The following is a 27,174-nucleotide window of genomic DNA, read 5'->3' on the forward strand; positions in this document are numbered from 1 at the left end:
GGTCTAATCAAACCTGTCAAAACATACAGAGAGAATTTGAAATTAATTACTTCAAGGCATTTCATAGCATTACTCCATGGCACATAAACAGGGAAAAACTGGACAAACCACCCAGAATCCTGTTTGTTTCAGAGTGAACTGCTCCAGGATTAATCTTTATCAGGGAATCTCTGAACAGTGAACTTTGGTTTGCCGTATAAATCACAAGAGACCATGGACCTAAAAAGGCTTTTCTTGGAGTAGGGGGCTTATCTAACACGAAATCTCTTTGCTTGGTATGGTGAACAATACCAGGTGGTCCTTTAATCAACATAGATCTTGTTATAATGAGAAAAAGGTTATTTGACTACTTTTTGCATATGTTTTTGAAATCATGACTGGACAACAAAAGGCTTAATGTGTCAGAGAATAGCTTGCGTACCTTCAGAAGAAAGTGAAGTTGGCAAATAAATTAAGTGGCTCAGAGTCACTTCTCTGAAAAAAACAAAACACACTAAAACGTTGTCGTCCTCAATGCATCACTGTAAATATAAAAATATAATGTTAAACAATAGAAAATAATTTGAATTCATGCCTATTATGGATGCAAAGCAATCATATAACTCACAGTGAGGTCCACTGTGTACCATTTCACTAACTCTCTCTGCACCTTTACCACCCAGTTAGAATAAAACATATTTACAGTTGTATCTTGTGTTTTATATCTGCTGCCATATTATTACAGGGCAGCCACACGTGGACAAGAAAAAGCTAACATTTAGCCTTGTAATTTAAAAATTTTGGGCTAAATTCCCACCTGTTACTTAATAGAGCTTAAAATCATTTTTTGCCATTTCATGGGGACAAAGATCCATTCAGGTCAGCTGTGTGGCAGGCTGAGTAGGACCCAAATGCAGGATGCAGAGGCAAACAAACCTAATTCGAAGCACCTTTAATGCTGGGTCTTCTTATAGGGTTCGAAAATACAAAATCCGCGAGGGAAAATCACTAAACAAAGGAACACACAGTTTGTGGGGAACATAGAGAACAAGTAACTGAAGAAAAATAAGTGTTTAAACACACACAAGATAATTAGGGAGAGTGGAGACAGCAGGGAAGAACAGATGAACAGAATGACATTAAGGACACAAGGGAAGCAAAACTGAACAAAGATATAAAGAGGTGAATGAAGACTTGGTCTGGTCTTGTCGTAAACCTGTTACACATTGCTTTGGTCTTGCTCTTGACTTGGACTGGAACCCTCAAAGTCTTGGCTTTAACTTGGTCTTGGTTTAAGTGGTCCTAACTATGACATTGAGCAGAACACATACAACTGTAATGATATCAGAATACATTTCCAGTACTGTGGAGTGAGCGAGAACCAGATGTTCTGGCTGACTTGGAAACATTTTAATGAAGACCATAGGGACGGTGGAATGGAAATGGGGAGTGAGTTAAACTGATCATAGACATTGACTATGGATACAGTAAGTAAGCAGTCAAGATAAAGTAGATTCATGTATTGATCTAAACATATACCCTTCAACATAATAAATACTGCAATTTGAATGATTTGTTATATAGAACAAACTCAATGGGCTTCAGAAAATGACAAATTATCAGCACTTAAGAAAAAGAATGAAGCCAGTGTCAAGCTTAGTGTGTATTTTGGCCTTTGTGGTCAAGAATATCATAATACAAAAAATAAACATAATTATAACAACACAATATATTATTGAAAAATAATGCTGAATTATGAAATTAGGATATTATGTCCAGTAGAGAGCTTACTCGTCAAAAAAAATATATTGGAGAAATGAATCAAGTTTCCCAGAAATGTATTTTGTTTTATTTTGTTTTTTATTTTTATTTGAAAAAAAAAAAGTCAAAATAAATAAACTGCACTGACATGTGTTTCAGAGGACAGCACTATACTTCAGACAATTAGGGCACAGTTCTTGAGTAAGTGCTGAGATCACAGAGCTTGGATTAATGAACAGTGTTCCTGGTTTTAATCTTTGCAGCTAACATTACAGTACAGTTTAATTCCATACACCACTGAGCTGCTTTAGCTTTCAGTAATAAGTTCGTATTATTTGAAACATTTGTTGAAAAAAAAAAAAAAAAACAGTCCTCTGTTGTTTTGTTGCCTTGCAATTAATTAACTATTATTAAAACAGAGTTTTCTCAGCTTTTAACAACCTTTTTTATGTGTATATTAGTACACTATGTCAGGAAGTCTGTTTATGTGTACTGCAGATCCTTTATTGAGCCAAAGCAGCTTTACTATGCCACATACCTCGTCAGAGAGATAGAAGTCACTTCAGCATTCAACAAAAAGGTGTATGAACAGTCATTTTCAAGCCGCTGCACACATTTGTTTTATCATTTCATCCTTCTAATTTTTCTGTTTTTTGTATTTCCATTCTTTCATATTTTCTGCAACAATTATACAGTTTCATTTGGATGTGTTAGTTTTCCACAATAATTAATTTTTCTATGTACCACAAAGTAATCTATCACTTGATTTTCGAATAAAAAAAAAATCACTTTTTCATGTCTTCCTGTCAAAATTATCAAAGAAAACATGTATTATGCTGGCAATGAAGTATATATTGAACTTAATTATAATTTTTTTATGTGTGAAGGTCCATTTTTCATCTTGAAGATAAATACTGCAACTGCAAAAGCTCAATTTAAAGTATATTAATTCTCAAGGATTCCATCAGAACAAAGAGTATCTTGGTTACAGTTTAACTCAGCTTAAATAAAGTCTTTAGAGTTCACTGAATAAAGTGTTTTTTTTACTATAACCATTTTACTTCACTAGTGCTCAAAGAAAAATTAGGTTAAAAAAAAAAAAGACACTCACCTGTGTAGAAAGAAGATGATCGTCGGCCCTTGTGTGTATCATTCTGCAGCTCTGTCAACCTTGGTTTTACACAGCGAGAGAAATAGCAGTGGGAAGTGGGCTGTGATGAACACATGCAACAATAACCACAGTAATTAAATACCGAGCCATGCCAACTCCCTTGCTAATGCAATTCAAATGAACAGAAAAATGGAAAGCAGGATTTTGGTTTTACATTTTCTAAATTTTCTGATGGCAAAGCTAGTCTTATTGCAGTAAGTCATGTCTTTCAAGTGTGTACAAGAAATTATGTTGTTTAAGACTATTAAACAAAAGTAAGAATAATGCTGCACAGCGTACTTTCTCAAAAGTAAACAATTCCATATTGAAGAGTCGAAAAAACGGCCTGGACAATGTCTTTTGTCACACTCTGTACCTTACCTGCATTCACACTTTATGGACATTTAGGCCTGTATTATCTAATTTTTGTTGTTATTTATATTTATTTATATTTGTTGCTATTTTCTTGTTTCTTGTTTATATTTTTGTTTTTTGTTCTTATTTATATGCTTGTGAAATTATATCTTGCTCTCATTCATATGCTGCTGTGAAAAGAAAGGGAGAAAAGTCATTGCCTCCTAGGACAGGAGTGCAACAACTTTATTGGGCATGACTAGTGCCCCCCCCTCCTCCAAAAAAATAAATAAATAAATAACACAAGGTAATTAACACACATAATTCAGATCACACGAGCATAAAAGCGGCAACCACACTGGCCACTTAAGTAGGTTGCTTAGATAGGCCCCGCAAAGACCCAGTGTAGAAGTCTAATTAGCGAGCACCTAACCAAGCTAGCTCTCTCAGCAGCTCCGACAGAGAACCAGTATCATGTGATGTATAACATCAGAATGCAGCTGTATTTGAGCGTCGATTTCTTCAAAGAGTTCAGTTTGTTTTTGTCAAACATTCACTGCATTCTGATGTTATACACCACGAGGTATTGTTAATTTACTGAACTGATGCTGAAGTTTATTGGAAGTTTAATGTAGAATTTATCGGGTTTTGGAGTTTGTTTTTCTTTGTTTCTCCCTGTTGATGTCTCTTGATGTTCATTTGTGTCCTTAATATTACATACATTTAGAATGCAATGCTGCTATCTTGTGAACAGTTGGTTGTTGAATACAATTTTTTAAATGGTATCTTTTGTCAAGTTCTTATTACGCAATAGTTACTCCTTGACACCTTGAATCTTGCACCTAACAAGTATGAAAAAACCAAAACTAATACTTAACAAAAACTAAACTAAAACTAAGCATTAAACAAAAAGTAGAAACTGATAAAAACAAGCAAAACCACTCAAAAAACGAATTAAAACTAACTGAATTAGAGAAAAAAAAAAAAGTTGAAATGAAATAAAACTAAATTATAACGTAAAATCCCAAACTATTATAACCTTGCTTGAGGGTGTTATGGTTAAAGTTGGAAACACCCAGTGAAGGTTGGGTACCGCCCGACGATATTAGCTCTAGGCCGAAGGTGTCATGGTCCTGGGCCGTCTGCCCAGCGTTTTGTGTTTAGTTTTATTTTCCCTGAGTTTTGTTATTTCCCAGTTTGTTTTGATACTTTTGTTCCCTTCGTCCCTGTCTCCCCTGCTTCCATGGTCTTGTCTGTTTTATCATTTTGTCTTGACCCTGACCTCCTGTGTTTTCATGTTGAGTTTTATTCCTAGTGTTGTGACTAGTCTGCGTCTCTGTCCCGTGTCTGTGTGCCAGTCACCTGTATGTAGTCTGTGTACCTTGGTTAGTCACTTCCTGTTTTATTTTGCCAGTCTTGTGTTCCCTGTGCTTTGTGTTTAGTTTTGCTTCCCCTATGTTGTTAGTCTCATTTGCTTCACCTGCTGTGCCCTGCTGATTACCTATTGTGTATTTAAGCCCTCAATTTTCATCTGTCCTTGGTTGTGTTGTCGTCATTGCTCCCTATTCTGTGTGTCTCCCTGTTCCTCCCCAGTTTTGGTCTAGCTTCTGTCCCAGTGTAGGTTTGTTTTTGTTTTCTGTTTCATCATCCAAATAAACCACTTTAAGTTTACCCTCTGCTGAGTCCTGCGTTTTGGGTCTAACCCCTCCAGCCACACAGCACCATGACAGAAGGCTACAGTTGCTCTGTATTTGTGGCATCTTTGGATACATAAATCACTACTTAAAACAAATAATTACTAAAAATACAGAGGTAAGAAAAACAAAAAAAAATCAGTTTCTTTTACTGTGATGAAAAAATTAGCAAAGGATTTATGCACTTATCTGATGTCATACTTAAAAAAGGTTTCAATTGCACTTTCCGCATACCCCTAAAACAGGTCCTGTCATCCCTTTCGTGTGTTTGAGCGTGCAGTAGACCACAGCCAACCCTGCTGAGCTTGAATACCTTGGGCCTCATACAGTGACAGGCGTATCTCAAGTGTGGTGGATGTGTTCTAATTAAACATAGGGGAATTTGTAATGAAGGATGCAATGAAAGGCAGATTGGCTCATTAATTAGTGTTTTTTTTAGACCAGTAATTCATATGTGTAATGCAAGTGTTCTTTGCAGGCAGGGTAGACTGCTGCACATCTGCTCTTTTGTGTGTGTAACAGTGAAGTGAGGAGACACTAATTCTAGTGCTTTGTTGCTTGTACTTGAGGGTCAACAAAATGACCTCTCACATTTGATTACACATTTCATAGTGTGTCAATAGTGTAATACTTACTAATGATAGTATATGTTTATTATTTGATCCTTTAAATTTGTACTAATTTATGTCCTCACCATTTCACTTTGTATGAATTTAAAGTCTCCTAACTGAAAATTATGTTTATTATTTTTAGTAGGGAATAAAATGTAAGGCCATCCAGTGTATGTTTTCTTTTTCTGAAACCAATAAGATCAGCAAATGACCTTTAACATCCATCCATTTTCTTCAGCTTATCTGGGGCTGGGTCATGGGGGCAGGAGCCTAAGCAGAGAAGCCCAGACCTCCCTCTCCCCAGCCACCTCCTCTACTGCAGTTAGATTCAATTGGCTTCTTTCAAAATGTAAAGGAGCCCACCCACCACTTTAATCATACTCTGTATCTTGTCCTGACATGTGGCATAGAAACTGAAGACCTAACAGTATTCCCTGAAAGCCCCCTCCTGTCTGATCATACCTTAGTAACATTTACATTTACTTTAATGAATTACACAGCAGTAGGGAATAAGTTTTATTACAGTAGAAGTCTTTCTGAAAGTGCTGTAACTAAGTTTAAGGATCTAATTCCTTCATTGTTATGCTCTTCAGTGCCAACACAGTGCAGAGCAGCTACCTAAACTCTGCTCCCAGTGAGGTCGATTATCTCGTCAGTAGTTTTACATCCTCACTGCGTATAACTTTGGATACTGTGGCTCCTCTGAAAAGGAAAGCTTCAAATCAGAAGTGCCTGACTCTGTGGTATAATTCACAAACGCACAGCTTAAAGCAGATAACCCGTAAGCTGGAGAGGGAATGGCATCTCACTAAATTAGAAGATGCTCATTTAGCCTGGAAAAAGAGTTTGTTGCTCTATAAAAAAGCCCTCCGTAAAGCTAGGACATCTTACTACTCATCATTAATTGAAGAAAATAAGAACAACCCCAGGTTTCTTTTCAGCACTGTAGCCAGGCTGACAAAGAGTCAGAGCTCTGTAGAGCCGAGTATTCCTTTCACTTTGACTAGTAGTGACTTCATGAATTTCTTTACAAATAAAATTTTAGACATTAGAGAAAAAATTATTCATAACCATCTCAAAGATTTATCTTCATGTTTGTCTGCTTTCAGCACTGCTGGTATTTGTTTAGACTCTTTTGCTCCAGTTGATCTTTCGGAGTTAACTTCAATAGTTACTTCCTCCAAACCAGCAACATGTTTATTAGATCCCATTCCTACTAGACTGTTCAAAGAAGTCTTTCCAATTATTGATGCTTCAATCTTAAAAATGATCAATCAGTCTTTATTAGTTGGCTATGTACCACAGACCTTCAAGGTGGCTGTAATTAAACCTCTACTTAAAAAGCCATCACTGATCCAGCTGTCTTAGCTAATTATAGGCCAATCTCCAACCTTCCTTTTCTCTCAAAGATTCTTGAAAGAGTAGTTGTAAAACAGCTAACTGATCATCTGCAGAGGAACGGTTTATTTGAAGAGTTTCAGTCAGGTTTCAGAATTCATCACAGTACAGAAACAGCATTAGTGAAGGTTACAAATGATCTTCTTACAGCCTCTGACAGTGGACTCATCTCTGTTCTTGTCCTGTTGGACCTCAGTGCAGCTTTTGATACTGTTGACCATAACATTTTATTACAGAGATTAGAGCATACTATAGGTATTAAAGGTACTGCACTGCAGTGGTTTGAATCATATTTATCTAATAGACTCCAATTTGTTCATGTAAATGGGGAGTCTTCTTCACACACTAAGGTTAATTATGGAGTTCCACAGGGTTCTGTGCTAGGACCAATTTTATTTACATTATACATGCTTCCCTTAGGCAGTATTTGTCATGTAACGGCTGTGTGGCAAGCAGAAAGAGAGCCCCAATGCAGGACATGCCAGGCAAAGGTAAAAGGTAATTCCACTTTCTTTACAGGTGCTGAACAAAAAGCGGGACTAGGCAGAGCTAGTGGCAAAACTCAGAACAGGTGAGAGAGGCAGAACAGGACACACAGCAGGAGAACATACAAAGATGACAACAGTCTCTGAAAGCACTGGACTTAAATACACAGGAGGACATATGAGGGAAGAGGAAACAGGTGGGAACACAGGTGATTACCAAGACGAGACCAGGGGGAACAAAACTGAACACAACAGACACCAGACGCAGACTTGACACCAGGAAACACAAGGAACTAGAAAACAAACTAAACCCCACAAACAAGAAACCCAGAACAAAAATAAGCAAAACAAAACATGGGGTCCATAGGACCCCGGACCATGACAGTATTATTAGAAAGCATTGCATACATTTTCATTGTCAGATGCATTTGCAATTTCAGATACATTTTCAGATGATGCCCAGCTTTATCTAGCCATGAAGCCAGACGACACAAATCAATTAGTTAAACTGCAGGAATAACATATTTATGTTTTACAGGGCAGCACCCAGACAGGCTTCTCAAGCTCTTGACAGTGCGGAATTTCATGTGAAAGGCCAACACACAGTGGTATACAATTATGAAGTGGAATGAAAATTATACATGATTCAAAACATTTTTTACAAATAAAAAACTGAAAAGTGCGGTGTGCAAAGGTATTCAGCCCCCCTGAGTCAATACTTTGTGGAACCACCTTTTGCTGCAATTACAGCTGCAAGTCTTTTAGGGTATGTCTCCACCAGCTTTGCACATCTAGTGACTGAAATTTTTGCCCATTCTTCTTTGCAATACAGCTCAAGCTCAGTCAGATTAGATGGAGAGCGTTTGTGAACAGCAGTTTTCAGATCTTGCCACAAATTCTTGATTGGGTTTAGGTCTGGACTTTGACTGGGCCATTCTAACACATGAATATGTTTTGTTTTAAACCATCCCATTGTAGCCCTGGCTTTATGTGTAGGGTCATTGTCATGCTGGAAGCTGAACCTCCGCCCCAGTCTCAAGTCTTTTGCAGACTCCAACAAGTTTTCTTCCAAGATTGCCCTGTTTTTGGCTCCATCCATCTTCCCATCAACTCTGACCAACTTCCCTGTCCCTGCTGAAGAGAAGCAGCCCCAGAGCATGATGCTGCCACCACCATATTTGACAGTGGGGATGGTGTGTTCAGAGTAATGTGCAGTGTTAATTCTTTGCCACACATAGCTTTTTGCATTTTGGCCAAAAAGTTCAATTTTGTTCCGGGGAACAAGCGGAAGTGCTTCAGCCATTAACAGAGTAAACAGAATTCAAGATTCAAGAAGTTTATTGTCATGTACACCGCAAAACACTGTGGTTATGCTGAGCAATGAAATTCTTACTTGCGACTGCTTTACAAACAATTGAAATAAGCAACTAAGTTAAAATAAAATTTAAGAACTAGTATATTAGGAAAGTAAAAGTAGAAAATAAAAATAAATAAATAATAATGTGCAATACATGACAATATCCTGTGCAATATCACTGCAAACTGCCCAGGTACCAGATCAGTTTTCTCTGTAGTTAGTTATCTATATACTCTATTTCCTCAAATTATTCTATTTGTTTGTAAATATCTTTACAATTAAAAAAAAAGGCAACTGACACTGGAGGGACCTCAGAATTTAATTTTCATTACTGTCATGTTTCACATGAGAAGAATGACAATAAAGCATGAATCTTGAAGTCCAAAAGCCACAGTGCTCAATTACTTACTGTGAGTTCCAGCAACACTGCTGGTCCTTTTAATGCTCTGGTGGGCAATGTGATAGTGAAAGAGTATTGGTGAAATACTGATCAGAACTTGATTTTAGTTTGCTGATATCTCTTAAAAATGAATGGTAAAGTTGAACACTCAATGCACTTTCTACTGCAGGTCATGTTCACCAAATCACACATATTCAGACAGTGCTTTTATCTCTACCTTGGCACTTTGAGACAACATTAACACTGCAGTGGATGCACCACAGGCAACTTGGGGTTCATTATCTTGCTCAAGGACACTTTAAAGACAAGTAAAGCCAGAATCACACCAAATGAAAATGTATTTATCAAACATAGTAGCTATGGGCCACAAAGACCACTGCTGGTTTTAATATTAAAAAAGTGTCTCTTGATCATGTTATGAAGTGCAGAAGTGTGAGAAGTGCTGCGCTCCTCTTTCTCTCTCTCTATATATATAAAATGTAATTTTTTTTCATAAAATCTAATGAAGTCATGGTCCCTGCCTGTTAATTTAAGGGCAGTTTGACCTTGACTTACACAAAAAAAAGCTCTAGGATTTCAGAGACGAATCTTTGGGTTAGTGCAGCCCTCTTCTGGCTTGTTGTTCTCATTACATATAGATAATGAGACCATAAGTCACACAGCTATTGTTGAATTTTACATTCGATATTATTATTATGTGTTGTATGAATGCTCAATTAACAAAGTTATTGTTTAAATAAACTATATAATTGGTCTCAACGAATATAATGTTTAGTGGACTCCTACCCATGGTCTAAGCAACAATTGCTGAGGACAGCACATTTATGCATTACTTTCTTTGTCATTATTTAAAAAAAAAAATTACAAAAAGGGAAATACAAAATCTTTCATAGGCATATCCTTTAACAAAGGCTCTGTTTCCTGACCAGTTTTACAGTAGGGGGATGTATTTTATAAAATAAGCCAGTAGCTCAATTTGATTGTAATGCATCATTAGACTTTTAGTCATTTTAATGTTTGCACTTGTCCTAATGAATGTCTTCTTTTTACATGACATGCACAAAGTAAATACAAGAAAATGTCCTGTAAGATAGTCAAACATTTTCAGCCTTTAACTATATCTTATTAGCTAAATTTTTTGTCTGTGCTACTAGTTAGTGATTGAGGTGATTGTAGTCTAGTAAAGCAAAAACAGTCTGAGGTTTGCATGCTAGTGGGTTGAATATAAACCACTTTCTAGTACAGAAGTGAATTTCAGTTTTGGAGGCTGGTATGAAGTGTTTCATGTAGAGAAAAAAATTATTAGGGCGCAGTACTGACCACAGAGTCTACACATTTTTATGTGCTGCTGCCTGTTTCACCATCAACCCTGAAAGGCTTCAAATTTGTTTTGCAAGTCATGGGAACAGCTAATGAATGATGACTGGTATGATCAACACGAAGTCTCCAACATGTATCCTAAACGTAAGCAGGGTCTGAGAGTTCCATTTCCCAAAGAGTGTGTATCACGGATCCAGCTTTCCTTGCTCTGTGTCCGGTACTCTGACCTTCCCACTAACAAATCCTTGTGTTGTAGAGGCGGACCTCGTCTCTTCCTCAGTTGCCCGTGACCCTGATTGGTTGATGAATGCGGCCAAGTACAGAGACATCCTGGAAGAAAACCTCTTCCAGAGTGCTCAGGACCTCAGACTGGGCCAAAGGTTCACCTTCCAACAAGACAATGACCCCAAGCACACAGCTAAAATAACAAAGGAGTGGCTTTGGTACAACTCTGTGACCATTCTTGACTGGCCCAGACAGAGCTCTGACCTAAACCCAACTGAGCATCTCTGGAGAGACCTGAAAATGGCCGTCCACCATCGTTCACCATCCAACCTGACGGAACTGGAGAGGATCTGCAAGGAAAGATGGCAGAGGATCCCAAATCCAGGTGTGAAAAACTTGTTGCATCATTCCCAAGAAGACTAATGGCTGTATTAGCTCAAAAGGGTGCTTCTACTCAGTACAACTCAAAACAGCTGTTCTTTCTTTGAGTTTGCTGGGTTGACAGAACCTAAGCCCCAGCCAGTCACTTGATATCCTTTCGTGACGGGTGTGCAATCCATTTACCATCCTGAGCAAGACAAAGTGATTAAGACAAGTGATTAATGCAGAAAATCATTCATCTTGTGATATGCAGCACAGAGTGGTAAATTAACCATTTTCATTCAAGTTAATTATTTTAATCCCGAGTGAGCGCTCGGTGCTGCTGTTCATTTTTAATGTCATTTCACATTAAAGCTCTGAAACTTTAAATAGAATGAATTTTAATATTAAATGTTATTCTCCCATAACCTGATAAAGAAGATATGGAAATTGCTTTTTTGCTGTCAGAAGATCAAAATGAAATTTATTTATTTGGGCCTCCTTGGCGTTGGGGGGGGGGGGGCTCTGCCGGGTGTCGGGCAGTTCTTGGGCGCTTGGGGCCTCGGGACCCGCGTGCTCGGCTCGTGCTGGGGTACCTGCCTGCGGGGGGGGGGGGGGGGGGGGGGGGGGGGGGCTGCTCATTGCCTCTGGCTCTCTGGACTCTTGCCCTTTGGCAGTAGGGGGCTCCGTCTAGGGTCTCCCTCCTTCCTCCTCTGGGGAGTGCACTCAGTTGCCATCAGGATGTGTGGCCTCAGGTCTTCTGAGCTCCTAGTGGGCTGTGGATGGCCTGGGTCTCCTGGGTCCTTTCCTATTTGCCTCTGGATCGTGGGGGGCATGGTTGCAGTTCTTACCCTCATTGAGTACATTCCATGACAGAGGCGCATACACACATTACTGCAAACAGCAAAATTGTGTTTATATGTATTTGCATTTGTATAGACATGTGAATGTGTGTGTGTATGTATGTATGTATACCCCCCCCTTTTTTTTTTTTTTGTTTGCTTTTTCCCCTCCTCTATATCCCTTTCCTTATTGCCTGTCAGGTCTGGCATAAATTACCAAATAAAAAATTAAAATACAAACATTAACAAGAATAGCCTATAGAAAACTTATAGAGCAGTTCTTGTAAAAGCAAATATGTTTGGTACATCATTACATTTGGATCACCGTTCCGATTGCGAAAACTGCCAGACATGACAGGCTTTATTAAAAAAAAAAATATGAAATTTATTTTATTGAGTGTTATCCCAGCTGTGTAAAAGAGACTAAGCAGCAGATTATTAATAAGTCTACATTTTTTTGCATCACTAACTGAATGCATGTACATGTCAGTGACAACACAACACATAGTTTGCTCTACTGTAACTTTGCAGCTCGGCTCCATTTGTGATGTTATTAAGTTACAGCTTAACATCATGCAAAACTTGCAATAAAATGGATTCAGGTTTCAGAGAATCATTATGTTGCTTAAAACATGCTACAAATAAAAGAAGAAGTGAAAATGTGGCTTTTCCAGCTGATTTTATACCAAAACTTAGAAATAGCCTGCTCCCAATCAGCTTATGCATTCAGCATCGTTTACCATGGTGATGTAGCCAGGTAAAAAGAGAGCCACTTTCTTGACACAGAAAACTCTGATTTTAAGCCTGACAGAGCTCCATAATCCATTAATCTCTGTTCTTAGTACTTCCCTCCAGCAATTGCTATAAACCTTGCTTTTACAAATATAAAGATTTAAAAGGTTCATCACAAACCTACAAATTATATTCACCAAACCACCAATAGTAGTTGTTTGTATGGGTTTATCCTCCTTTGGTATTTAAAGGGGAAAAAACAAAACAAAAAATAACAAAAACAAAAACAAAAAAAAAGGGAAAAGAGAGGGTGTTAAAGAATCCCCAAAAGTATACAGCATAGAGTTTTATTAATCTCATTTTCAGAGACATACAGGAAGAACAAGTATTCAGATGAAGCTGTTCATCAATTGATTGATCAATCAATAAAAGCAAAAAGAATCATCTTATAATTATGACAGCAGTATGTGGATATTTTGTTAAATTAGTATCCAGAAGCTCATTTAAAATCCACGTTCCAAACTATTCACCTGATACTGGACAATTTGACTCTAACAGAATCAGTTGGCAGGATCAAGATCATTTCAGCTTAACTCTTTTAACTTCTAGCATTGCTCTACATTAACTGCTTGCATCTTCCTTTTCACTCTTTAACTCCACAATATGTTTGGATATTAAATTGTGTCTTGCATAATGTACAATACCTAGTATAAATAAATTAATTTTTTGCTTTAAATGCCACAATAGCAATAAAAACAAATGTTCTAACGAACAAATGTGGTACTTAGTGACAACTGCTAATACATGTATCAAAATGTATCAAATATTTTTAATGTTTTGGCAAACACCATGAACCTGTTCAATCTTTTACACACAGCATGCATCTTTTGAATTAAATTACTTTGTCTTGGTAAATTTCATAATGCACACTTCTTTTATCTTTTGCTTTTTTGTTTGTTGGTACATACTGTTTTTCAAGCTTTTATTGCACATTACAGACTGTTAGTGAAGTCCCTGCAGCTGGCTTGAGTGCTGGCTACATGTTGATCAGGATTTGGGCCATAATCATCAGCATTAGTGCCCATATGCTCATTGCAGACTGAAGACTGGTTGTTGATGATGATACAACTGAAACATTAGAAGAAAAAAAAAAACAAGTATGTCATGAAATTCTCTTAAGCTTGAGTTCTCCTCTTGCTTTTATGTTTAACAGTAACCACAGAATTACAAATACTACATTATATAAGACAAAGTATATTAATAATTGCAAGCCACAAAGTTTGTGTCTAAAAACTTACATATAGTGCCCGGTATAATATCCAGTGTGGTTGAGCTGAGTATTCTTAACAAATCTGCAGTTGCACTGGCTAGTGATGGAACTAAGGTTTTATTTTGAAACACAAGAGTCATGTTGACAACTACAGATCCATTCCTACAATGACAAAGAAAAAAAGTAATGTTTATAAAAGCAATTCACAAACTCAAATCTAAAAAAAATACATGAGTCAGGGACTAAAATTTAGTCTTACGTAAAGGAGTTAATCCTGGAGCGAAGGAAGGACGCAGAGATCTGTCTAACTAGTCTGTTTATCTGAAAGAGAACATTATTTTGAAATATTTAAAGCACTTAATAAAGGTTAAAAAATAAAAATAATACATTTTCTTAGATTATATGTTTCCTAGAATATATACACAAATACATTATCTACATTTATTTCAAAGATCTGCAAATCAGACACAATTTATTTGCAGCTGCCATTTTGGTTTGTTAGTACATAGTGTTGACATCTTACCTCTGTGATCACTTTTTGAGCTAAAGTCTGAAAACCTGTTGAGCTTGGGTTTGACAGATCCGTTGTAAAAGTTTGGTTGAGACTAAATTTAAGGCCAAGGGTTCCTTCTGTCTGCGTAGGAGGATCTGTGGCTGCAGTGCTGGGGATTGTAGTGGGTAATATAGGTGTTGTATTTGGAGACACGGGAGAAGCTGCAGTTGTATCAGAGCCTACAATGTAAGTTAAATGGTGTTAATTTTTACAGATGTAAAATTGTATAAATTTGAAGTCATGATGCTGCACTCACTTTTGTTATAAAGTGTTATATATTTCATTTTATTATGAAACCTGTTAAATCAAAAAAATGTTTCCAAGAACAGCTATTTCAATTTGTAGGTCCTGATTTAACAGGTGATGACATGGTGGAGATAAGTGGAGAGGTCATGTTTTGCTGTATGGCTAGATGGAGTGGTGCTGAGTTCATGGTAACTGGTGAGGCTGTGCTGAGAGTTGTTAAGATCATGTTTCCTTGTGGTGAGGTTACATTGACTGATGGTAAGGTCAAGCTCATGTTGTGTGTTGGTTAGGCTGCTGATGTCCTATTGACTGGAGTGGTGACAGTTCCTGTGGTTAAGGTTAATGCTCTTGAGATGAGATTAACTAACACAGTTCTGTTGAGTCATGTGAGCTTGTGCTCAGTAGTATAGAGGTCATACTGACTGGTGGTGTGGTTGGACGACAGTGTTAATATGTTTGTGATAATAACATGGAAAATTTCAAAAATATGTCATAGAAATACCTGGTGAGGTACTTGGATTCAGTGTTGAAGATGCTGACATTGAGGTTGGTGAGGTTGGGTTGAGAGTTGTTGAAGTCGTGTGGATTTCTGGTGAGGTTGAAACATGAGGTAAATTATGCTTGTAAACATTTCCCTTTCATCTTATACTTGATATGTACTTGCATATTGACAAAGTATGAAAATAAATGATGAATAAAATGGTAAATTGAAAAGATAAATAATATGAAAATTGACCTGTTGCTGTAATAGATGATACGTTGATTGGGAGAGAAAAATTTGAGCTTTGAGCAGCCTCTTTTAGAGCTTGAATAACAGTAGTAACATTTGGTAACACGCTGTCATTGCTGAACGTCAGGGCAGCATCAACTAAAATGGATCCTTGTCTGTAACAGAAATATTTATTAATTTTTATACTTTCATTTTATTTTCCAGTTGTTATCATTGATTGGCTCTATGACAACAGACAGGAATTAACTAATTGAATCCATCCATCCATCCATCCATCCATCCATTCTCTTCCACTTATCCGGGGGCCGGGTCACAGGGCCAGGAGCCTAAGCAGAGAAGCCCAGGCTTCCATTTCCCCAGCCACCTCCTCCAGCTCCTCCGGAGGGACCCCAAGGTGTTCCCAGGCCAGCCGAGAGATATAATCTCCTCAGCGTGTCCTGGGTCTACCACGGGGCCTCCTCCCGGTGTGGCATGCCCGGAACACCTCACCCAAGATGCCCAAGCCACCTCAACTGGCTCCTTTCGATGTGGAGGAGCAGCATTTCTACTCTGAGCCCCTCCCGGATGGCCACACTCTTCACTTTGTTTCTAAGGGAGAGGCCAGCCACCCTTCGAAGGAAACTCATTTCTGCCGCTTGTATTCGTGATCTTATTCTTTCAGTCACTACCCAAAGCTCGTGACCATAGTTAAGGGTAGGAACATAGATCAACCGGTAAATCGACAGCTTCGCTTTTACGCTAAGCTCCCTCTTCACCACGACAGACCATTGCAGCATCCGCATCACTGCAGAAACAGCTCCGATCCGTCTGTTGATCTCCCACTCCCTTCTCCTATCACTTTTGAACAAGACTCAGCGATACTTGAACTCCTCCACTTCGGGCAGGAACTTGTCCATGACCCAGAGAGAGCACTCCACCCTTTTCCGGCTGAGGACCATGGCCTCAGATTTAGAGGTGCTGATCCTCATGCCAGCCACTTCACACTGGGCTGCGAACTATTCCACTGCGAGCTGGAGGCCACCAGCTGATGAAGCCAACAGGACTGCATCATCTGCAAAGAGCAGAGGTGAGACTCTGAGGCCACCAAGGAAGAAGCCTTCCACCACCTGGCTACGCCTAGAAATTATGTCCATAAAAATTAAGAACAGAATCGATGATAAAGGGCAGCCCTGGCAGAGTCCAACACCCACAGGAAATGAGTCCGACTTATTACCGGCTATATGGACCAAGCTCTCACTGTGGTTGTACAGTACAGAGACTGAATGGCTCGCAACAACGAGCCAGACACCCCATATTCCCACAGGACCTCCCACAGCATACCCCGAGGGACACGGTCAAATGGCTTTTCCAAGTCCACAAAACACATGTAGACTGGTTGGGCAAACTCCCACGCACACTCGAATATCCTTGAGAGGATAAAGAGCTGGTCCAGCGTTCCACAACCAGGACAAAAACCGCATTGTTCCTCCTGGATCCGAGGTTCGACTAACGGGCGGACACTCCTTTCAAGCACCCTGGCATAGGAATTAACTTTATAAATCTGTTCTTAAAAATCAAAACAATTTTTTTTTATTAAAGAAAGTTATTTGCACTTGAAAAGAAGTAACTATGGAATGCCATTTTAAGCAGTGTTTTATACCTGAAACCTCTGACGACTGCTTTCTTGAGGCGAGATCCAAATAGCTTTAAATAGACTTCATTGAGCTGTGAATAAATTTTTTACAAAAAAAGAAAATAAATATTTTTAAATGGAATTTCAAACATATTTAAAAATCAAATTCATCATGCCACAAGGGTTTCAAAAATGTGAAGCTCCATGTATAATTTATCTTGAGAATTGTTTGGAGAGCATTTGTAAAATTACACATCATCAAATATTAAATTTATTAAATTACACTTTGCCTTCATCTTAAACTTATTTGTTCATATTTTAGGAGAATATGATTTTATGATTCTGTTTGTTGCACTACATTATGCTGGAAATGAAAGCATGTTTAAATTATGTATATACTCTTTCAGGCAAGAATCACAATTTGTTTTTTTTTTTAACATCAAAAACTAAATAGGACTATTGACTGGGTCAGTTCAGACAAAATCATCAGATTGTTTTGGATGAGTTTACTATTACTTTGTCTGCATAAAAAAATCAAATAAAATCAAGAACTCACCACTCTGGTCACTTTGGTTGCTAATGTTTTAAACTCTGGTGAGGATGAGTTTAGAAGTTCTGATGTAAAGTTACTCTGCAGCTTAAATTCCAAGTTAATTTGAGGTTGTGTTTGCGGGGCATCTGTTGAAGTTGCAGCTGTTGATGTGGATGGTGCTGAAGTTACTTCAGTTGGTGAGGTTGGGTTAGGTGATGTTATAGTTGTGTTGATTTGTGGTGAAGTGGTGCCAAGTGGTGTTGAAGTCACGTTGACTTGTGTTGTTGGTGTGGACCGTGCTGAGGTCACATCAGTTGGCGAGGTTGGGTTGAGAGGTGTTGAGGTCATGTTGATTTGTGGTGAAGTTGTGGCAAATGGCGTTGAAGTGACGTTGACTTGTGCTGTTGATGGTGCTGAAGTTACTTCAGTTGGTGAGGTTGGGTCAGGTGATGTTATAGTTGTGTTGATTTGTGGTGAGGTGGTGCCAACTGGTGTTGAAGTCATGTTGACTTGTGTTGTTGGTGTGGACCGTGCTGAGGTCACATCAGTTGGCGAGGTTGGGTTGAGAGGTGTTGAGGTCATGTTGATTTGTGGTGAAGTTGTGGCAAGTGGTGTTGAAGTGACGTTGACTTGTGCTGTTGATGGTGCTGAAGTTATTTCAGTTGGCGAGGTTGGGTTAGGTGATGTTATAGTTGTGTTGATTTGTGGTGAGGTGGTGCCAACTGGTGTTGAAGTCATGTTGACTTGTGTTGTTGGTGTGGACTGTGCTGAGGTCACATCAGTTGTCGAGGTTGGGTTGAGAGGTGTTGAGGTCATGTTGATTTGTGGTGAAGTTTTGGCAAGTGGCGTTGAAGTGACGTTGACTTGTGCTGTTGATGGTGCTGAAGTTACTTCAGTTGGTGAGGTTGGGTTAGGTGATGTTATAGTTGTGTTGATTTGTGGTGAGGTGGTGCCAAGTGGTGTTGAAGTCATGTTGACTTGTGTTGTTGGTGTGGACTGTGCTGAGGTCACATCAGTTGGCGAGGTTGGGTTGAGAGGTGTTGAGGTCATGTTGATTTGTGGTGAAGTTGTGGCAAGTGGCGTTGAAGTGACGTTGACTTGTGCTGTTGATGGTGCTGAAGTTACTTCAGTTGGCGAGGTTGGGTCAGGTGATGTTATAGTTGTGTTGATTTGTGGTGAGGTGGTGCCAACTGGTGTTGAAGTCATGTTGACTTGTGTTGTTGGTGTGGACTGTGCTGAGGTCACATCAGTTGGCGAGGTTGGGTTGAGAGGTGTTGAAGTCATGTTGATTTGTGGTGAAGTTGTGGCAAGTGGCGTTGAAGTGACGTTGACTTGTGCTGTTGATGGTGCTGAAGTTACTTCAGTTGGTGAGGTTGGGTTAGGTGATGTTATAGTTGTGTTGATTTGTGGTGAAGTTGTGGCAAGTGGCGTTGAAGTGACGTTGACTTGTGCTGTTGATGGTGCTGAAGTTACTTCAGTTGGCGAGGTTGGGTTAGGTGATGTTATAGTTGTGTTGATTTGTGGTGAGGTGGTGCCAACTGGTGTTGAAGTCATGTTGACTTGTGTTGTTGGTGTGGACTGTGCTGAGGTCACATCAGTTGGCGAGGTTGGGTTGAGAGGTGTTGAGGTCATGTTGATTTGTGGTGAAGTTGTGGCAAGTGGCGTTGAAGTGACGTTGACTTGTGCTGTTGATGGTGCTGAAGTTACTTCAGTTGGTGAGGTTGGGTTAGGTGATGTTATAGTTGTGTTGATTTGTGGTGAAGTTGTGGCAAGTGGCGTTGAAGTGACGTTGACTCGTGCTGTTGATGGTGCTGAAGTTACTTCAGTTGGTGAGGTTGGGTCAGGTGATGTTATAGTTGTGTTGATTTGTGGTGAGGTGGTGCCAAGTGGTGTTGAAGTCACGTTGACTTGTGTTGTTGGTGTGGACCGTGCTGAGGTCACATCAGTTGGCGAGGTTGGGTTGAGAGGTGATGAGGTCATGTTGATTTGTGGTGAAGTTGTGGCAAGTGGCGTTGAAGTGACGTTGACTTGTGCTGTTGATGGTGCTGAAGTTACTTCAGTTGGTGAGGTTGGGTCAGGTGATGTTATAGTTGTGTTGATTTGTGGTGAGGTGGTGCCAACTGGTGTTGAAGTCATGTTGACTTGTGTTGTTGGTGTGGACTGTGCTGAGGTCACATCAGTTGTCGAGGTTGGGTTGAGAGGTGTTGAGGTCATGTTGATTTGTGGTGAAGTTGTGGCAAATGGCGTTGAAGTGACGTTGACTTGTGCTGTTGATGGTGCTGAAGTTACTTCAGTTGGTGAGGTTGGGTTAGGTGATGTTATAGTTGTGTTGATTTGTGGTGAGGTGGTGCCAACTGGTGTTGAAGTCATGTTGACTTGTGTTGTTGGTGTGGACTGTGCTGAGGTCACATCAGTTGGCGAGGTTGGGTTGAGAGGTGTTGAGGTCATGTTGATTTGTGGTGAAGTTGTGGCAAGTGGCGTTGAAGTGACGTTGACTTGTGCTGTTGATGGTGCTGAAGTTACTTCAGTTGGCGAGGTTGGGTTAGGTGATATTATAGTTGTGTTGATTTGTGGTGAGGTGGTGTCAAGTGGCGTTGAAGTCATGTTGACTTGTGTTGTTGGTGTGGACTGTGCTGAGGTCACATCAGTTGGCGAGGTTGGGTTGAGAGGTGTTGAGGTCATGTTGATTTGTGGTGAAGTTGTGGCAAGTGGCGTTGAAGTGACGTTGACTCGTGCTGTTGATGGTGCTGAAGTTACTTCAGTTGGTGAGGTTGGGTCAGGTGATGTTATAGTTGTGTTGATTTGTGGTGAGGTGGTGCCAAGTGGTGTTGAAGTCACGTTGACTTGTGTTGTTGGTGTGGACCGTGCTGAGGTCACATCAGTTGGCGAGGTTGGGTTGAGAGGTGATGAGGTCATGTTGATTTGTGGTGAAGTTGTGGCAAGTGGCGTTGAAGTGACGTTGACTTGTGCTGTTGATGGTGCTGAAGTTACTTCAGTTGGTGAGGTTGGGTCAGGTGATGTTATAGTTGTGTTGATTTGTGGTGAGGTGGTGCCAACTGGTGTTGAAGTCATGTTGACTTGTGTTGTTGGTGTGGACTGTGCTGAGGTCACATCAGTTGTCGAGGTTGGGTTGAGAGGTGTTGAGGTCATGTTGATTTGTGGTGAAGTTGTGGCAAATGGCGTTGAAGTGACGTTGACTTGTGCTGTTGATGGTGCTGAAGTTACTTCAGTTGGTGAGGTTGGGTTAGGTGATGTTATAGTTGTGTTGATTTGTGGTGAGGTGGTGCCAACTGGTGTTGAAGTCATGTTGACTTGTGTTGTTGGTGTGGACTGTGCTGAGGTCACATCAGTTGTCGAGGTTGGGTTGAGAGGTGTTGAGGTCATGTTGATTTGTGGTGAAGTTGTGGCAAGTGGCGTTGAAGTGACGTTGACTTGTGCTGTTGATGGTGCTGAAGTTACTTCAGTTGGCGAGGTTGGGTCAGGTGATGTTATAGTTGTGTTGATTTGTGGTGAGGTGGTGCCAAGTGGTGTTGAAGTCATGTTGACTTGTGTTGTTGGTGTGGACTGTGCTGAGGTCACATCAGTTGGCGAGGTTGGGTTGAGAGGTGTTGAGGTCATGTTGATTTGTGGTGAAGTTGTGGCAAGTGGTGTTGAAGTGAAGTTGACTTGTGCTGTTGATGGTGCTGAAGTTACTTCAGTTGGCGAGGTTGGTTTAGGTGATGTTATAGTTGTGTTGGTTTGTGGTGAGGTGGTGTCAAGTGGCGTTGTAGTCACGTTGACTTGGGTTGTTGGTGCGGACCGTGCTGAGGTCACATCAGTTGGCGAGGTTGGGTTAAGTGATGTTGAGGTCACGTTGATTTCTGTTGAGTTCGTGGCAAGTCGCGGTGAAGTCTCGTTTACTGCTGTTGATGGTGAGATTGAGTTAAGTGTTGGTGAGGTTGTGGCAATTGTTGGCTAAATCTCCAGTTCTGTCCCAGTAGAAATGTTGAATTATTTTGAATAGAGGAAACCATCCATTCCCCTCCACTTAACCTGTTCAGAGTAGCTGACATAGGGTGAGAGGCAGGGTGCACCTTGTATAGGTCACCAGCCCGTCAACCATTCACACATATGGGTAATTTAGAATTACCAATTAACCTAATCCCAGTAACTGCATGTCTATGACTGTGGGAGGAAACCCGAGTACCTGGAGGAAACCCACGCAGACACGGGGAGAACATGCAAATTCCACACAGTGAGAGGCCTTGGCCAAAGTGGAACTTGGGCAACTCTTGTGTCCCTGATGTCCCTGGATGCCACAGGGCTAAAAGAATATATTTAGTTTAGGTAAAAATTATGGGAAAATTTGTATTATTTGTGGTTTAAAGATCTCTACTACCAAACTAACCTGGCTCAAATGAAAGCCATGAGGCTTCCCTTTAAAATGATACCAAATACTATAGACCAGGGGTGCCCAAACTCTGCCTGTGGGCCGCTTATGGCCCTGCCCCCTGCTTCTGGTCCGCAAATTGTTGTAAAACATAACATAATTTGTCATGGTTTGGGGTCCGTTGGACCCTGTGTGTTTTTGGTTTGGTTTTTATTTGTCTGTTCTGGGGTTTTTCTTTTATTGTGGGGTTTGATTGTATGATTTTCAGATTCCTTCTGTTTCCCAGTGTTCAGTGTCAGGTCTGCATCTCTGTTCCCTTGTGTCACTTCCTGTTTTATTTTGACAGTCTCGTGTTCCCTGTGCTTGGTGTTTAGTTTTGCTTCCCTTTGTCATTAGGTTCATTTGGTTCACCTGTCATTCCCTGTTGTTTTCACTTGCCCTAATTTCCTTTGTGTATTTAAGCCCTCAGTTTTCCTCTGTTCATTGTTGCGTCATCATCATTGTTTCCCCCAGTGTTCCTGTTTTAGCTGTTCCAGTTTAGTATTCTTGTGTTTTCTTTCTCCCAGCCTTTGTGAATTTGTGTTCTTTGTGAATTTGTGTTTTTTGCCTTGGTTGAGATTTTATTGTATTTTTGAGTTTTTGTTTTAAGATTTGTGAGCCTCCAGCAATAAAGCTGTATAGAGTAAAGCTCCAGTTCATGTGTCCTGCATTTGGGTCCACCCCTTTCAGCACACAGCCCCCTCCGTGACATAATTTGGCCCTTTAAGTTACTTTTTTGACATTTTGCCTTCTTCTCCAATTAAGAGGGTTAAGCGAAATGTCAAAAAAGAACTTAAAGGGCCAAATTGTATGCTATTTTTTTTACATCAATTCGCGGGCCAGAAGAGGCCGAGTTTGGGCATCCCTGGTCTAGACCAGGGCTCTTCAACTTCAGGCCACGAGAGCCCCTGTCCTGCAGGTTTTAGATGTGTTCCTGATCCAATACACCTGAATCAAATGGCTGAATTACCTCCTCAGTATGCAGTCCAGTTCTCCAGAGTCCTGCTAATGACTTCTATATTTGACTCAGGTGTGTTGAAGCAGAGACACATCTAAAACCTGCAGGACAGGGGTTCTCGAGGCCTGGAGTTGAAGAGCCCTGGTCTAGACTATAGTGTTTGGTATCATTTTAAAGGGAAGCCTCATGGCTTTCATTTGAGCCAGGTTAGTTTGGTAGTAGAGATCTTTAAACCACAAATAATACAAATCTTCCCATAATTTTCATCTAAACTAAATATATTCGATCAAACAGACTTAAGAACAGTATCTTCTCCAGAGCAATCAGCACCCTGAACTCTCACACTCACCCACTGTGACTTTGCAATACCCATATCTCTGTGCAATAATATATTATTCATACTGAACAATATCTGTCACTCCTATATTGTGTAATATGTATCTAGTATTCATTCACTAGTGCAATATTTATTTACCAAGTGCAATATTCACCATCTTCATTATTATATGTATACACTTATTTTGTTTTTTTTTTACAATGTATATATTTTTATTAGGGGTGGGACTTTAACGCGTTAATTTCGATTAATTAATTACGGGGAAAATAACGAATTAAAAATTTTAACGCATTTTAATCGCACTTTGTACCGTGGAACGTTTCTCAGTGCACGAGTTCCAGGCATACAGATTATATCGACGCACGATGTCAAAAATTCAGGGGCCGCATCCTTCGAAGGAATCGGCCCACGTAGACCTTCGCAGCCCACGAAGACCGCAAAGGCCGGAAGCGAGCGGCTATCCTTCATATCAGCGTCACCTGCCCTCACCTCTGCATGTCACCTAGCAACCGTGAGTGCGAAGGACAGCTGTGTAAGAGCAGCTGGTTAAACGGAGAACGAACTTTTCTCCTTTTTGTGGTTTAATTTTAAATCTTTAATTCAAAATAAGCTGTTAAAACAAGCACAACAACATCAAGGAATACAGCTGAGCTAATGATTAATTTCCAACTATATTAAGTGAGACATTAATGTTGAGTAAAACTATCCAGTTATGATGCTTAACTTTAATTTCAGGTGTTTGCTCATCACAGGAGCACTTCCGCCCGTTGTTGGTCTGTGTAGTAGACTGGTGGGAAAATAAACAAAATTTTGAAGTTTAAGCTTATTTGTATTGATTCATTCATCAACCAAACTTAAATTAATATTTATCATGTTAAATATTCAAATGCGATTAAAATGCGATTAATTTCAATTAATTAATTACAAAGCTCCTAATGAATTAGATTAATTTTTTAATCGAGTCCCACCCCTAATTTCTATACATTCTCTTATTTTCTATATTTTTAATACATTTTATTTTTTGTATATTTTTAGATTTAATTAGATTATTATATCTTTATTTTTATTTTAGAGATTTTGACTTTCTATTGCATGGCACTGAACAGGAATGGCCCTCCAATCTTATTGTACAGCCTGTATAATGACAATAAAGGCATTCTATTCTATTCTACTCTATATGCTGTAAACCCGGGAAGGCCAGACTAGCCTGCGACTTGTCTTTACTTCCAATAGAACTAAGTTATGTCAACAGGGAGAAAGAGAAGAGCCGATGTATGGTCACATTTGTCCTTTGACATTGTGACAAACAAAACAATGTGTAATCCATGTGGAGCGACTATCTCGAGTAAAAAAAAGACAAATCTTAAACAACATCTGCAAACCAGTCACCCAGATCTCCGTGCAAAGGTAAGCATTTTAATGTCACGCAGGGTGAAGTGTTTTTCCCAGTTTAGTGTTTGTGCTTAGAGAAAATCTCCACACCGCGGTAGATTAGCCTTTCCTAATCTTAGTCCTGAACACTGCCCTGTACCTTTCAGAGCGTGTCCTGCTGTAAAACGCTCGTATTATCTCAGTAAGGTGGTGTTAATGATCAGGTGTGTGGGAAGCAGGTGAAACGCTAATGTTAATATTATTAATAAATGTTTAATTTTGTGTGTATTCAAGGGAACTGAAGAAAAGCATTTTACACCCTTTATATTTTAGTCGACTAAATTGACTGTAGATTTAGTCGACTATATTCTTAGGATAATTTTGTCGACTAAAACTAGACTAAAACTAAAACTATTCAGATGACTAAATTATGACTAAAACTAAATTACATTTTTGTCAAAAGACTATGACTAAAACTAAATCAGTATTTGCTGTCAAAATTAACACTGGTCACAGCTAATAAACCTTGATCGCCTCGTCATAACACTAAAGTTTCTTCATTCAAAATCTTGGTTGACTCTTTCAGCTTCAGCTTTTGTTACCTGAGACAGCAGCAGGTGTTCCCACTAGTCCTGTAGAATATAAATTTGATTAATTATCAAACCAGAATTTAATATATAATTTAGACAAATTTTATGTATCCACACTTTCAATTGTATTCTCTCATACCCACACCAAACTACACTTGGCAATAGAAAAAAGTGACTACAATACAATCTAACAAATACCTGCTAGTAGTAGTAGGAATGCGAGAGGTTCCATCCTCCCTGTGCCTGGTTCCTGTAAAGTAAAACTTTCCATAAATGTTTGAAATATTTAAATGTTGCCAAACATTTGAAACTTGCAGTGCCCTCCAAAAATATGTTGACAAGTAAAGTGAAATATGTTAAACAGTGCATGGACATTTATTTTATATGCATTCCTTTATCACTTACATTAATAGTGCAGGGAAATTTTTACTTTTGTATAATGTAGAAAACCTCCTGAGACCCTGCATCCCCATATGGATATTGCATTTTGGCTTTGCTGCACCTTATACTTCATTCTGCTCAATAGTGTTTTACACTTTAAGTCATGTTTTTGTGTGTGGGTTATCCTATAAAATAATGCCATTGCCCACATCTCAGGACTTTTTTTTTCACAGAAGTGTGTAAAAAAAAAAAAAAAAATACAACTTCCTGTTCAAAGAGGAAGAGGTCCATCTAATCACAAATATCTAGGAGAAATTAAAAATGCATCACAGATAGGAGCTCAGGTCCCAGGAGGATAATGACTCTGGTCCAGTTTTATGTCCTGTTTCTCAGTCTTGTATGTGATTTTCATTTAATTACAGAAAAAAAGTTATTACACTGCCACACACTAACTTGGATAATCCAAAATTCCAAACAGACACATTTGTGGAATGTTCTGTTTTTATTCATTGACAAAGCAGTCTCACAACTACAGTTGCTTTTTTAGGATTCCGTTTAAAGGTGCACTCCATTTTTCTGCTCTTTCTAAATCCAGGTCAAATGACTGATCTGAAATGCTTATGCATGAATTACTAACATATTATCAAATTAACAAATTAGACTCGTGTCTCAACCCCATGTTGCAACTCTGATAATGACATTATGAATGATAAAAATGATTATCTTGTCTCATCTGGTTCCTGATCAGGACTCAATCTGCAACCTTAAGACATCAAAATGTATTAGATTTACTATAATGATTTAAATAGTCTGAATGTTATGTATATTAAAAAAGCAAATCTTTATTTTAACAGTCTTTTCAAAAATTTTAAAGTAAATATTAATTACACCTTGTTGATGCCAAGTAAGTCCCTATGGATAACATTTTTAATATTTAGTTGTGGTAGACTAAGAATAAAAAAAAAACTCTTACCCCAGTGGAATCTGTGCAGCAGTATTCTTCTAGTCAGTGTTCAGTGTATGGATGGTAAGCTAACAGTGAAGACAGCAGACACGTTTCCAGCTGCAGTCCAAGGAAACTGAAGACTCACTATGTTGCAAAAGGTTTTTGTAAGTGAGGCAAGAAATTCTTTGTGTGACAGAACTAACTGGACTTGTTTTGTTCATCAAAAAGAAAAAATGAGGAAGGGCCTAAGGTGCAATATAAATACCAAGTCAGCTGATGCACAGAGACTTTACCGTCAATGAAGTGTAAATATCATTCACACCTGGCCACAAAATTGTTTCAGCAACTGGCCAAAAAAAAATCCAGAATGTATAACTAGTTCTTGCAGCAAAGACTGCTTTAGAGGTGACCATGTTGAGTGGTGCTGTATATATACTGTAAATATACCTTTCTTATCAACCTCACACAGAAAATTGGAATTAAGAAAGTAAGATGAGAGTTTCATCTGAAATATATATATCATTACACCACCAAATTCTGACCCTACCATCTGAGTGTTGCAGCAGAAATCG

At 39.2% G+C, this 27,174-nt stretch overlaps 1 protein-coding gene across 1 annotated transcript; it reads right to left on the reverse strand.

The window, feature by feature from the left end:
- Nucleotides 1–12,913: 12,913 nt before the first annotated feature.
- On the reverse strand, nt 12,914–26,722 carry LOC115784691 (mucin-2-like). The gene is made up of 11 exons (XM_030736010.1): nt 26,630–26,722; nt 25,474–25,525; nt 25,288–25,317; nt 17,636–21,513; nt 17,107–17,171; nt 15,474–15,622; nt 15,240–15,326; nt 14,462–14,670; nt 14,198–14,259; nt 13,967–14,100; nt 12,914–13,796 (listed from the first exon to the last, which is right to left on the reverse strand). Exons 2-11 carry the CDS (start codon nt 25,505–25,507, stop codon nt 13,705–13,707), a joined length of 4,740 nt encoding a protein of 1,579 aa, XP_030591870.1. The 5' UTR covers nt 25,508–25,525; nt 26,630–26,722; the 3' UTR covers nt 12,914–13,704.
- Between the last annotated feature and the right edge of the window lie 452 nt (nt 26,723–27,174).

The sequence above is a fragment of the Archocentrus centrarchus genome, chromosome 1 (assembly GCF_007364275.1).
Source record: "Archocentrus centrarchus isolate MPI-CPG fArcCen1 chromosome 1, fArcCen1, whole genome shotgun sequence".
Taxonomy (NCBI): domain Eukaryota; kingdom Metazoa; phylum Chordata; class Actinopteri; order Cichliformes; family Cichlidae; genus Archocentrus; species Archocentrus centrarchus.